Here is a 15,165-nt window from a genome sequence, read left to right on the forward strand (position 1 = left end):
CGCAGATTCGGCATGCAGGATTGGATCCTGGTGACCACGGAGGCCAGCCTGAGAGGCTGGGGAGCAGTCACACAGGGAAGAAATTTCCAGGGAGTGTGGTCGAGCCTGAAAAAGTCTCTTCACATAAGCATTCTGGAACTAAGAGCAATCTACAATGCTCTAAGCCAGGCGGAACCTCTGCTTCAAGGAAGACCGGTGTTGATCCAGTCGGACAACATCACGGCAGTCGCCCATGTAAACAGACAGGGCGGCACAAGAAGCAGGAGGGCAATGGCAGAAGCTGCCAGGATCCTTCGCTGGGCGGAGAATCACGTGATAGCACTGTCAGCAGTATTCATCCCGGGCGTGGACAACTGGGAAGCAGACTTCCTCAGCAGACACGACCTTCACCCGGGAGAGTGGGGACTTCATCCAGAAGTTTTCCACATGCTATTAAACCGTTGGGTAAAACCAATGGTGGACATGATGGCGTCTCGCCTCAACAAAACACTGGACAGGTATTGCGCCAGGTCAAGAGATCCGCAGGCAATAGCTGTGGACGCGCTGGTAACACCTTGGGTGTACCAGTCGGTATATGTGTTTCCTCCTCTGCCTCTCATACCAAAGGTATTGAGGATTATACGGCAAAGAGGAGTAAGACTAGTGGCTCCGGATTGGCCAAGAAGGACTTGGTACCCGGAACTTCAAGAGATGGTCACGGACGATCCGTGGCCTCTACTTCTGAGAAGGGACCTGCTTCAGCAGGGTACTTGTCTTTTTCAAGAATTACCGCGGCTGCGTTTGACGGCATGGCGTTTGAATGCCAGATCCTAAAAGGAAAAGGCATTCCAGAAGAAGTCATTCCTACCTTGATAAAGGCAAGGAAGGAAGTCACCGCGAAGCATTATCGCCGTATTTGGCGAAAATATGTTGCGTGGTGCGAGCAGCGGAGTGCTCCGATGGAGGAATTTCAACTGGGTCGTTTTCCTACATTTCCTGCAATCAGGATTGTCTATGGGTCTCAAATTGGGATCTATTAAGGTTCAAATTTCGGCCCTATCAATATTCTTCCAAAAAGAATTGGCCTCAGTCCCTGAGGTCCAGATTTTTATCAAAGGAGTACTGCATATACAGCCTCCTGTGGTGCCTAAGGTGGCACCGTGGGATCTAAATGTAGTTTTAGATTTCCTCAAATCCAATTGGTTTGAACCACTAAAGAATGTGGATTTGAAATATCTCACATGGAAAGTGACTATGTTACTGGCCCTGGCTTCGGCCGGGAGAGTATCTGAACTGGCGGCTTTGTTTTATTAAAGCCCTTATTTAATTTTCCATTCGACATAGGGCAGAGCTGCGGACGCGTCCGCATTTTCTCCCTAAGGTGGTATCAGCGTTTCACCTGAACCAGCCTATTGTAGTGCCTGCGGCTACAGACGACTTGAAGGACTCCAAGTTGTTGGACGTTGTCAGAGCCTTAAAAATATACATTTAAAGGACGGCTGGAGTCAGAAAATCTGACTCGCTGTTTATACTGTATGCACCCAACAAGTTGGGTGCACCTGCTTCTAAGCAGTCGATTGCTCGTTGGATTTGTAACAAAATTCAACTTGTACATTCTGTGGCAGGCCTGCCACAGCCTAAATCTGTTAAGGCCCATTCCGCAAGGAAGGTGGGCTCATCTTGGGCGGCTGCCCGAGGGGTCTCGGCATTACAACTCTGCCGAGCAGCTACGTGGTCAGGGGAGAACACGTTTGTAAATTTTTACAAATTTGATACCCTGGCAAAGGAGGACCTGGAGTTCTCTCATTCGGTGCTGCAGAGTCATCCGCACTCTCCCGCCCGTTTGGGAGCTTTGGTATAATCCCCATGGTCCTTTCAGGAACCCCAGCATCCACTTAGGACGATAGAGAAAATAAGAATTTACTTACCGATAATTCTATTTCTCGGAGTCCGTAGTGGATGCTGGGCGCCCATCCCAAGTGCGGATTATCTGCAATACTTGTACATAGTTATTGTTAACTAATTCGGGTTATTGTTTAGGAAGCCATCTTTCAGAGGCTCCTCTGTTATCATACTGTTAACTGGGTTTAGATCACAAGTTGTACGGTGTGATTGGTGTGGCTGGTATGAGTCTTACCCGGGATTCAAAATCCTCCCTTATTGTGTACGCTCGTCCGGGCACAGTACCTAACTGGAGTCTGGAGGAGGGTCATAGGGGGAGGAGCCAGTACACACCACCTGACCTGTAAAAGCTTTACTTTTGTGCCCTGTCTCCTGCGGAGCCGCTATTCCCCATGGTCCTTTCAGGAACCCCAGCATCCACTACGGACTCCGAGAAATAGAATTATCGGTAAGTAAATTCTTATTATTATTATAATATATACCACCTAACCGTGGTTTTTTTTTCATTCTTTATACCGTCATAGTGTCATACTAGTTGTTACGAGTATACTACTATCTCTTTATCAACCAGTGTACAGTGCGGTAGTTCACGGCTGTGGCTACCTCTGTGTCGGCAGTCGGCAGGCAGTCCGTCCATCCATAATTGTATTATTATTATAATATATACCACCTAACCGTGGTTTTTTTTTCATTCTTTATACCGTCGTCATAGTGTCATACTAGTTGTTACGAGTATACTACTATCTCTTTATCAACCAGTGTACAGTGCGGTAGTTCACGGCTGTGGCTACCTCTGTGTCGGCAGTCGGCAGGCAGTCCGTCCATCCATAATTGTATTATTATTATAATATATACCACCTAACCGTGGTTTTTTTTTTCATTCTTTATACCGTCGTCATAGTGTCATACTAGTTGTTACGAGTATACTACTATCTCTTTATCAACCAGTGTACAGTGCGGTAGTTCACGGCTGTGGCTACCTCTGTGTCGGCAGTCGGCAGGCAGTCCGTCCATCCATAATTGTATTATTATTATAATATATACCACCTAACCGTGTTTTTTTTTTCATTCTTTATACCGTCGTCATAGTGTCATACTAGTTGTTCCGAGTATACTACTATCTCTTTATCAACCAGTGTACAGTGCGGTAGTTCACGGCTGTGGCTACCTCTGTGTCGGCAGTCGGCAGGCAGTCCGTCCATCCATAATTGTATTATTATTATAATATATACCACCTAACTGTGGTATTTTTTTTTCTTTCTTTATACCGTCGTCATAGTGTCATACTAGTTGTTACGAGTATACTACTATCTCTTTATCAACCAGTGTACAGTGCGGTAGTTCACGGCTGTGGCTACCTCTGTGTCGGCAGTCGGCAGGCAGTCCGTCCATCCATAATTGTATTATTATTATAATATATACCACCTAACCGTGGTTTTTTTTTTCATTCTTTATACCGTCGTCATAGTGTCATACTAGTTGTTACGAGTATACTACTATCTCTTTATCAACCAGTGTACAGTGCGGTAGTTCACGGCTGTGGCTACCTCTGTGTCGGCAGTCGGCAGGCAGTCCGTCCATCCATAATTGTATTATTATTATAATATATACCACCTAACCGTGGTTTTTTTTTCATTCTTTATACCGTCGTCATAGTGTCATACTAGTTGTTACGAGTATACTACTATCTCTTTATCAACCAGTGTACAGTGCGGTAGTTCACGGCTGTGGCTACCTCTGTGTCGGCAGTCGGCAGGCAGTCCGTCCATCCATAATTGTATTATTATTATAATATATACCACCTAACCGTGGTTTTTTTTTCATTCTTTATACCGTCGTCATAGTGTCATACTAGTTGTTACGAGTATACTACTATCTCTTTATCAACCAGTGTACAGTGCGGTAGTTCACGGCTGTGGCTACCTCTGTGTCGGCAGTCGGCAGGCAGTCCGTCCATCCATAATTGTATTATTATTATAATATATACCACCTAACCGTGGTTTTTTTATACCACCTAACCGTGGCAGTCCGTCCATAATTGTATACTAGTATCCAATCCATCCATCTCCATTGTTTACCTGAGGTGCCTTTTAGTTCTGCCTATAAAATATGGAGAACAAAAAAGTTGAGGTTCCAAAATTAGGGAAAGATCAAGATCCACTTCCACCTCGTGCTGAAGCTGCTGCCACTAGTCATGGCCGAGACGATGAAATGCCAGCAACGTCGTCTGCCAAGGCCGATGCCCAATGTCATAGTACAGAGCATGTCAAATCCAAAACACCAAATATCAGAAAAAAAAGGACTCCAAAACCTAAAATAAAATTGTCGGAGGAGAAGCGTAAACTTGCCAATATGCCATTTACCACACGGAGTGGCAAGGAACGGCTGAGGCCCTGGCCTATGTTCATGGCTAGTGGTTCAGCTTCACATGAGGATGGAAGCACTCAGCCTCTCGCTAGAAAACTGAAAAGACTCAAGCTGGCAAAAGCACCGCAAAGAACTGTGCGTTCTTTGAAATCCCAAATCCACAAGGAGAGTCCAATTGTGTCGTTTGCGATGCCTGACCTTCCCAACACTGGACGTGAAGAGCATGCGCCTTCCACTATTTGCATGCCCCCTGCAAGTGCTGGAAGGAGCACCCGCAGTCCAGTTCCTGATAGTCAGATTGAAGATGTCAGTGTTGAAGTACACCAGGATGAGGAGGATATGGGTGTTGCTGGCGCTGGGGAGGAAATTGACCTGGAGGATTCTGATGGTGAGGTGGTTTGTTTAAGTCAGGCACCCGGGGAGACACCTGTTGTCCGTGGGAGGAATATGGCCGTTGACATGCCAGGTGAAAATACCAAAAAAATCAGCTCTTCGGTGTGGAGGTATTTCACCAGAAATGCGGACAACAGGTGTCAAGCCGTGTGTTCCCTTTGTCAAGCTGTAATAAGTAGGGGTAAGGACGTTAACCACCTCGGAACATCCTCCCTTATACGTCACCTGCAGCGCATTCATAATAAGTCAGTGACAAGTTCAAAAACTTTGGGTGACAGCGGAAGCAGTCCACTGACCAGTAAATCCCTTCCTCTTGTAACCAAGCTCACGCAAACCACCCCACCAACTCCCTCAGTGTCAATTTCCTCCTTCCCCAGGAATGCCAATAGTCCTGCAGGCCATGTCACTGGCAAGTCTGACGAGTCCTCTCCTGCCTGGGATTCCTCCGATGCATCCTTGCGTGTAACGCCTACTGCTGCTGGCGCTGCTGTTGTTGCCGCTGGGAGTCGATGGTCATCCCAGAGGGGAAGTCGTAAGCCCACTTGTACTACTTCCAGTAAGCAATTGACTGTTCAACAGTCCTTTGCGAGGAAGATGAAATATCACAGCAGTCATCCTACTGCAAAGCGGATAACTGAGTCCTTGACAACTATGTTGGTGTTAGACGTGCGTCCGGTATCCGCCGTTAGTTCACAGGGAACTAGACAATTTATTGAGGCAGTGTGCCCCCGTTACCAAATACCATCTAGGTTCCACTTCTCTAGGCAGGCGATACCGAGAATGTACACGGACGTCAGAAAAAGACTCACCAGTGTCCTAAAAAATGCAGTTGTACCCAATGTCCACTTAACCACGGACATGTGGACAAGTGGAGCAGGGCAGGGTCAGGACTATATGACTGTGACAGCCCACTGGGTAGATGTATGGACTCCCGCCGCAAGAACAGCAGCGGCGGCACCAGTAGCAGCATCTCGCAAACGCCAACTCTTTCCTAGGCAGGCTACGCTTTGTATCACCGCTTTCCAGAATACGCACACAGCTGAAAACCTCTTACGGCAACTGAGGAAGATCATCGCGGAATGGCTTACCCCAATTGGACTCTCCTGTGGATTTGTGGCATCGGACAACGCCAGCAATATTGTGTGTGCATTAAATATGGGCAAATTCCAGCACGTCCCATGTTTTGCACATACCTTGAATTTGGTGGTGCAGAATTTTTTAAAAAACGACAGGGGCGTGCAAGAGATGCTGTCGGTGGCCAGAAAAATTGCGGGACACTTTCGGCGTACAGGCACCACGTACAGAAGACTGGAGCACCACCAAAAACTACTGAACCTGCCCTGCCATCATCTGAAGCAAGAAGTGGTAACGAGGTGGAATTCAACCCTCTATATGCTTCAGAGGTTGGAGGAGCAGCAAAAGGCCATTCAAGCCTATACAATTGAGCACGATATAGGAGATGGAATGCACCTGTCTCAAGTGCAGTGGAGAATGATTTCAACGTTGTGCAAGGTTCTGATGCCCTTTGAACTTGCCACACGTGAAGTCAGTTCAGACACTGCCAGCCTGAGTCAGGTCATTCCCCTCATCAGGCTTTTGCAGAAGAAGCTGGAGGCATTGAAGAAGGAGCTAACACGGAGCGATTCCGCTAGGCATGTGGGACTTGTGGATGCAGCCCTTAATTCGCTTAACAAGGATTCACGGGTGGTCAATCTGTTGAAATCAGAGCACTACATTTTGGCCACCGTGCTCGATCCTAGATTTAAAGCCTACCTTGGATCTCTCTTTCCGGCAGACACAGGTCTGCTGGGGTTGAAAGACCTGCTGGTGACAAAATTGTCAAGTCAAGCGGAACGCGACCTGTCAACATCTCCTCCTTCACATTCTCCCGCAACTGGGGGTGCGAGGAAAAGGCTCAGAATTCCGAGCCCACCCGCTGGCGGTGATGCAGGGCAGTCTGGAGCGACTGCTGATGCTGACATCTGGTCCGGACTGAAGAACCTGACAACGATTACGGACATGTCGTCTACTGTCACTGCATATGATTCTCTCAACATTGATAGAATGGTGGAGGATTATATGAGTGACCGCATCCAAGTAGGCACGTCACACAGTCCGTACTTATACTGGCAGGAAAAAGAGGCAATTTGGAGGCCCTTGCACAAACTGGCTTTATTCTACCTAAGTTGCCCTCCCACAAGTGTGTACTCCGAAAGAGTGTTTAGTGCCGCCGCTCACCTTGTCAGCAATCGGCGTACGAGGTTACATCCAGAAAATGTGGAGAAGATGATGTTCATTAAAATGAATTATAATCAATTCCTCCGCGGAGACATTGACCAGCAGCAATTGCCTCCACAAAGTACACAGGGAGCTGAGATGGTGGATTCCAGTGGGGACGAATTGATAATCTGTGAGGAGGGGGATGTACACGGTGATATATCGGAGGGTGAAGATGAGGTGGACATCTTGCCTCTGTAGAGCCAGTTTGTGCAAGGAGAGATTAATTGCTTCTTTTTTGGGGGGGGTCCAAACCAACCCGTCATATCAGTCACAGTCGTGTGGCAGACCCTGTCACTGAAATGATGGGTTGGTTAAAGTGTGCATGTCCTGTTTTGTTTATACAACATAAGGGTGGGTGGGAGGGCCCAAGGATAATTCCATCTTGCACCTCTTTTTTCTTTTCTTTTTCTTTGCATCATGTGCTGATTGGGGAGGGTTTTTTGGAAGGGACATCCTGCGTGACACTGCAGTGCCACTCCTAGATGGGCCCGGTGTTTGTGTCGGCCACTAGGGTCGCTAATCTTACTCACACAGCTACCTCATTGCGCCTCTTTTTTTCTTTGCGTCATGTGCTGTTTGGGGAGGGTTTTTTGGAAGGGACATCCTGCGTGACACTGCAGTGCCACTCCTAGATGTGCCCGGTGTTTGTGTCGGCCACTAGGGTCGCTAATCTTACTCACACAGTCAGCTACCTCATTGCGCCTCTTTTTTTCTTTGCGTCATGTGCTGTTTGGGGAGGGTTTTTTGGAAGGGCCATCCTGCGTGACACTGCAGTGCCACTCCTAGATGGGCCCGGTGTTTGTGTCGGCCACTAGGGTCGCTAATCTTACTCACACAGCTACCTCATTGCGCCTCTTTTTTTCTTTGCGTCATGTGCTGTTTGGGGAGGGTTTTTTGGAAGGGACATCCTGCGTGACACTGCAGTGCCACTCCTAGATGGGCCCGGTGTTTGTGTCGGCCACTAGGGTCGCTTATCTTTCTCACACAGCTACCTCATTGCGCCTCTTTTTTTCTTTGCGTCATGTGCTGTTTGGGGAGGGTTTTTTGGAAGGGACATCCTGCGTGACACTGCAGTGCCACTCCTAGATGGGCCCGGTGTTTGTGTCGGCCACTAGGGTCGCTTATCTTTCTCACACAGTCAGCTACCTCATTGCGCCTCTTTTTTTCTTTGCGTCATGTGCTGTTTGGGGAGGGTTTTTTGGAAGGGACATCCTGCGTGACACTGCAGTGCCACTCCTAGATGGGCCCGGTGTTTGTGTCGGCCACTAGGGTCGCTTATCTTTCTCACACAGTCAGCTACCTCATTGCGCCTCTTTTTTTCTTTGCGTCATGTGCTGTTTGGGGAGGGTTTTTTGGAAGGGACATCCTGCGTGACACTGCAGTGCCACTCCTAGATGGGCCCGGTGTTTGTGTCGGCCACTAGGGTCGCTTATCTTTCTCACACAGTCAGCTACCTCATTGCGCCTCTTTTTTTCTTTGCGTCATGTGCTGTTTGGGGAGGGTTTTTTGGAAGGGACATCCTGCGTGACACTGCAGTGCCACTCCTAGATGGGCCCGGTGTTTGTGTCGGCCACTAGGGTCGCTAATCTTACTCACACAGCTACCTCATTGCGCCTCTTTTTTTCTTTGCGTCATGTGCTGTTTGGGGAGGGTTTTTTGGAAGGGACATCCTGCGTGACACTGCAGTGCCACTCCTAGATGGGCCCGGTGTTTGTGTCGGCCACTAGGGTCGCTTATCTTACTCACACAGCGACCTCGGTGCAAATTTTAGGACTAAAAATAATATTGTGAGGTGTGATGTGTTCAGAATAGGCTGAAAATGAGTGTAAATTATGTTTTTTGAGGTTAATAATACTTTGGGATCAAAATTACCCCCAAATTCTATGATTTAAGCTGTTTTTTAGGGTTTTTTGAAAAAAACACCCGAATCCAAAACACACCCGAATCCGACAAAAAAAATTCGGTGAGGTTTTGCCAAAACGCGGTCGAACCCAAAACACGGCCGCGGAACCGAACCCAAAACCAAAACACAAAACCCGAAAAATTTCCGGCGCTCATCTCTAATTTTTACTTCACACGTTTAATTGACGCATACTTTCAGGTGCAGTTGCAATACCTTATTTTGTATTTATTCTATCTTCTTGAGGTTTGTGGGTTTAACCTCCATTGCAAACTTGCTGCCACAGCATATACCTGTAGGAGCAACAATCTTGTGGTATATTATATCTATATGAGAATGTCAGCATGGTTGTTGTGTCAACAAGGTCGTCTTTGTGTAATTCTCCCTCTAACCGTAACCATAAAACGAAGGTTAACCCTAATTAATGTCAACTTTCTGCCAATATCACATTTTGCAGGTGTTAACATTTTAATTATGTTGACATTGTGAATGCCCACGTTATGCTGTGAAACATAGTAACTGCACATCATAGAGTTGGATTTATAGCATATGTGTGGTTGCGTGTAGTGTCCACTTCTAGATTCTAGTGTAGTACTGTGTATTTGTAGAGGAATGCACTAAACTATAGGAAGAGACAGCTGCATACTTACTGTAGATCAGTACCTGCAAGGATTCTGTATATGAAATTGACATGGTTTCTTACTGAATAGCGGCACAATGAAGTTAGAAACATAGAATTTGACAGCAGATAAGAACCACTTGGCCTATCTAGCCTGCCCTAAACACATTTACATGCACACACAACTAGTGTTAATTTTTGTTGGGAGCCAATTAACTTACCAGTGTGTGGGAGGAAACCTGAGTACCCTGAGGAAACATGTGCAAGCATGAACAATAAACAAACTCAACACAGTTAGAGCCATGGTGGGAATCAAACTCAGAACCTCACAGAGACTGTGGTTTGAATCTAGCAAATGTAGGCATATTCATTGATCACATGGTTTGGTTGCTTATAATAGTGACATCGCAAAAATAACCTGATAGTGTGCAATGTGAAAGGAGCCTTGGAGAATTCCCGGGTCGCCCGTTTACTACATAGGGAGAGGCGGCGCGGAGATGAGCTCCCAGCGCCACCCCCGCCCCCACTGCTGGCTCTGCCCCTTCCCTGCTGCTTTGGCAACCGGCCCGGCCTATTGCCGGGTCGGGAAGCCTGCGCTGAGGCTCCAATGCCGGATCCCGCCCGGGAAGGACCGGTTTCCAATTCTCGGGTAGGATCCGGCACTGGAGATGTTGAGATGTTAAAGGGGTATTAGCTATATAGATGTGATCTTTGTTCCCTTTCTCTCTAATCTACACACTTTGAGCACCAAACATCTTTTTTTGTTTTTCTTTTATAAAGGATGAAGAGGTGGATATAGAAGAGCTGAAGCTAGAAATACTGTGCAAAGCTGTAAAGAGAGACACGTGAGTCTTGCATATTTCAATGATGTCCACTTTTTGTGAACTCTTTATGATCCACTTGCGAACACAAGTTATGGAGTTAATGTGAGGTGACATAAGAGCCGCAAATAAGTAGAGTAATCTAAGCTTAGTAAAGTATTTTTTCTTTTTATTTGTGGACAGGAAATACTTCCCCACTTAGTAGCAGCTCTGACAATTGGGTTTTAGTTGTCTCAATAAACAGTTGTCCTGAACAGGTATACGTATAAATGCACACTATCACATAATACACACCATCTTTAATGTTAATAATGTCAGTACTCTTATTTCAAGCTATTACTGGGTATTGAAAGGGAAAACTTTAATTGTATTAAAAGAAAAAAAATGCGGTATTGTTTTTGTGAAGAAAGGTGCAATTTTGCAGTTCATGTTGTCATGTCAAAGCCAAAAAGTTGAAGAAGCAAAAATAATGAAAAGAAAAAACCGTGATGGAAAAAATGTGCTTTGCTTTACAACCTTTATTATGAGTAGCGTGTATTATTCTTTTGTGTAACTACAACAGAGAGACCATTTTCTTCATAGTTAAAAGTACAGGTTGAGTATCCCATATCCAAATATTCCGAAATACGGACTTTTTTTAGTGAGACTGAGATAGTGAAACCTTTGTTTTTTGATGGCTCAATGTACACAAACTTTGTTTAATACACAAAAATATTGGCTAAAATTACCTTCAGGCTGTGTGTATAAGGTGTATATGAAACATAAATGCATTCTGTGCTTAGATTTAGGTCCCATCACCATGATATCTCATTATGGTATGCAATTATTCCAAAATACGGAAAAATCCCATATCCAAAATACCTCTGGTCCCAAGCATTTTGGATAAGGGATACTCAACCTGTACTTAGTTACTTAAAAATATGTAATTCTTCAAGTACTTCCGATTACTGTTTTAATATTTATAAATTTTACAATGGACAGCTAAACTAAATTAGTATCAGTCTTGGATAGTTCTGATTCATCAGATTTAAATGCAATCCCACAGTTTTCAAATTGTTCAAAATATCAAAACATACAGTAATTTAGGCCAGAATTCAATTATCCGCGGTAAATTACTGCAGGTGAAAAAGGGAGGTAGCCTCAGGCTTTAATGCACATGGCTGTTCATTTGAACACTCTTGTTCACCCAGCAACAAGGCCCACCAAAGAAGCGTGTTAGCGGGGGGGGACGTTAAGACACAAAATCTGTGAAAGTTCATGGATTTGTGTCTTAACTGTTGTCGTAGCACCTTTTAACCTGCTAGTTATCAGATTTTTATTTTTTTTAGAGCCACTGAGGCTGGTGAAATAAAAATACCTAATAACTCCTTTCTTCGGGACTAATTGGATCGCTGCAGGGGATCAATTAGCCCAAGGTAATATACCGTAGCTAATTGAATTCTGGTCTTCGGGTCCTAATACATTTGTATGAAAATAGTGACCATTCCACATTTTACTGCATGAAACACCATCCTACGATGTATGGCCTGATGCATGTCTCTGTTTTGTGTATTTTGGTTGGAGATGTTTTACCATGATTTTCATTAGGTGCCTAATTCAATTCAATTCTTTCAATTCAAACCTTGTGCTGTAACAAAACTCTGTATTTTTCCTGTTCTGCATCCAATTTTTACATATATCTGTGAATAACAATTTTAATATGAAATACAGATGTATGTTCATGATTTCCTAGTCTCTGTGTCCAGCAAGGATATAGCCACACATGTTTTATTCTGTTAAAAGATGGTTTGGGTGAAGGTGGCTTTAAAAAAAGTGTGTTACTCACCTTCCGCGGCTGCTTTTTCCGGATGCCTCCTGCAGTGCTCTCTTGCCATGGAGCATGAGTTTGTGATAGATTGAAGACCGAGGTTCCCAATGTCTCATTGGCGAGTATTAGAGTGGCTTTACACTCTTACTGCATAAGACTGGGAATGCACTGCCAGAGGCTAAAGCCACGCAGAACAGGACCCCATGACATCTGTGTTGAAAGCTCAGATATCCTGGAACTTAATCTTAAAGCTGGGCATTCACTGTACAATTTATCTGGTAGATCATCTGCCAGATCAGGATGGTTGGAATGAAAATCTGGTAATAGAGTAGAGCCAATGACGATCGAAAATTGTAAGGTGTATGCCCAGCTTTAGTCTAGTTCTGGTTGTTATACAGACTCCAATTGCATGAAAACCCCCATTGTCTGGATTCCTTGACCATGGGGAGTAATCCTGAGGAAGGACTAACATATTTTACCAAAATAATTTTTTTATGTGGAGATCAGTTGGAAGAACCATGATGATTGTATTTTCACAAATGCATAACTCACTTTTTTACATTTAATCTCATCTGCCATTCACATGCCCTCTTCCTCCAACCAATTCCATTATGATAACATAAGTGTTTTTTTGTTTGTTTTTTTTTCAGTCGACCAAACTATCCATTAAATATAGTAGTATGGGCCTAATTCAGACCTGATCACAACAGCAACATTTTTCTCTAATGGGCAAAACCATGTGCACTGCAGGTGGGGTAGATATAACATGTGCAGAGACAGTTAGATTTGGCTGGGGTATGTTCAAAATGAAATCTAAATTGAAGTGTAAAAATGATGCAGCCAGTATTTACCCTACACAGAAACAATATAACCCACCCAAATCTAACTCTTTCTGCACATGTTATTTTTGCCCCTCCTGCAGTGCAAATGGTTTTGCCCATTAGAGAAAGATTTTGCTTTTGCAATCAGGTCTAAATTAGGCCCTATATTTGCAGTCTATTAGGTGACAAAGGTTTAAGTACTACTATTTGTAACAGAAGTTGATGTCCAGATTGTTCAGCACACAGATCAGCAATTTGTTGATCAAATAAGCAGACACTGAGAAAAACCAGTTATTCCATTAAAAGCTTTGAAATTGTCTAAATGAACCAATGCTTTCATTACTCATGACAGAAAATCTTTCTAGTCACAAATCTCCATTTAAACTGTTTAAGGATAGTGTAAATAAACCTAAAATAGCGTTTAAAGACTACAATAGATCCATCCAGCTCCTGTTTTTTGGAATAACTTAATAATGTGCTTATTTACAGATGGTCTACTTTGGATGGGAAAGATGACCCAATAGAAGCTACAAGAGACTTCATTTTTGTTAAAGTGCTTCAGAAGTTACTTAATGAAGGTATATAAACACTATACACTGCTGGTGATCAGGGGTAGATGTCATTCTACAGATTCCTTTAAATATAAATCCATTAATGGTTATAACTTTATTTTATATGTTCTCATTTTTGTATAGGTCATAAACAGAAATATTATAGCTAAGGTTTTTTTCATTTTAAAGTGTTTAGAAAAAAACTATTTTGTTTATAAACAAACCAATTCTTTAATCGTTTTATAAAGAATTTTTACTTATGAATTTGTAATGTGGAGCTTTTTGATTATTGAAATTTGCTTAAGTGCAAATTCTGCTATTATGTTAACCTTAGCCTAGTTATTGTTCTTGTAATCTTGCATCTTAATAATGCAATAAAGTAATACTGTGGGTTTTTCTTTTTTTTCTTGTGTTTTTTTTAAATAATATATTTGGTACACTGAATCATAGTAAACAATGTGGTACGACAACTTGTGTTATTGTTTTGTTTTAAATTGTATGATAGAATACCGGTTTCTGGATACATGTCCTGTTTGGATAAACATCCGTAGTCATGGCCTAATGTGATAATTAATGTATCTAATCAGCACAATTCAATTTTAAGCAGAACATTCTAAATTTAAAATGTGCGTAATTGTTAAATCATGCTAATAACTGTTAAAGTAAACATCTACATATCAGTACTTGGGTTTTAATAGTAGCTAGAGACCACTTTTAAATCTGTTTGTCTTTTTATCTTTTAGATCTCAGATTTTTAAATGTCCTGTTACTTGTATGTATTGTTAAGTGTATCTAATCAGCATGCCCATATATAGTTTTTATAGATAGAGATATATATATAGAGATAGATATTGTGTGTGTGTGTGTGTGTGTGTGTGTGTGTGTGTGTGTGTGTGTTTTGTATTCTTAAATCATTTGCATAACTGTTGTAATGCTTATTTTTTTTTTACAGGCAAAGATCTTAAGGATTACTTACCAGATGTAAATATCTTGCTTCAGTCAGATGAAATTGGCCATTTAAAGTCAGATCGATGGTTTGAATTTGTCCTTAAAGCAAACTATGAATATTATTTGCAAGAACACCTATAAGTTATATACAATACAGTTTTGCACAATTTCTTTTTACATTATCGTTTAATAAAATATGCTTCTACTTATTTTGTGTTTAATTTTTTTTATTTTATTTTTTTTTTACTATACTTAGCTGCTTTTTTTTTACCATTATGATGTATCAAAACCCTCAAAGTATAAAATACAATTTTAAAATGTAAAAATACAGACTGTTAGTCTTTTTATAATATAATCGTTTCTTCATTGATATAAAAAGCAAATCCTCTTAACAAATCCCATAAGAATAGCAAGTTAACACTTTCTGATGATTGGTTTCATCTTGTTCCCTAGATGTGGATTCCCTTCTTACTGAGGTCCATAGTAAACTGAGGATTCCTCCACAGATCATTTATAATCTGAGCTGTAATTCTCTCTGAGAACGCAGGAATGATCTTGGATGATGCTTTTGCTGTGTCTACTATTTTATTTTGCCATTCCAATAACAAAATGTATCTATTATTAAGAAGAAAAAAAAGAAAAACTTTAAAACATAATGTAGATTTTAAATGTTAATTAATGCAGCCTGGTTAACTAAACTCTTTTTTTTTTTTTAATTTCTCTAATTACAGTAACTGATAATATATTTATAATGCAAACAGACATTACTAAATTACA

At 42.6% G+C, this 15,165-nt stretch overlaps 1 protein-coding gene across 1 annotated transcript in view; it reads left to right on the plus strand.

The window, feature by feature from the left end:
* NUP133 (nucleoporin 133) overlaps positions 1-14,597 on the plus strand; it is a 456,783-nt gene extending 442,186 nt beyond the window's left edge. The window contains exons 24-26 of the mRNA XM_063917554.1: positions 10,221-10,285; positions 13,379-13,467; positions 14,393-14,597. Coding sequence (XP_063773624.1) covers positions 10,221-10,285; positions 13,379-13,467; positions 14,393-14,529 — 291 coding nt within the window. The 3' untranslated portion in view covers positions 14,530-14,597. The remainder of the gene's footprint in view (positions 1-10,220; positions 10,286-13,378; positions 13,468-14,392) is intronic.
* Positions 14,598-15,165: the final 568 nt, after the last annotated feature.

The sequence above is a fragment of the Pseudophryne corroboree genome, chromosome 4, assembly GCF_028390025.1.
Source record: "Pseudophryne corroboree isolate aPseCor3 chromosome 4, aPseCor3.hap2, whole genome shotgun sequence".
NCBI classification, from domain to species: domain Eukaryota; kingdom Metazoa; phylum Chordata; class Amphibia; order Anura; family Myobatrachidae; genus Pseudophryne; species Pseudophryne corroboree.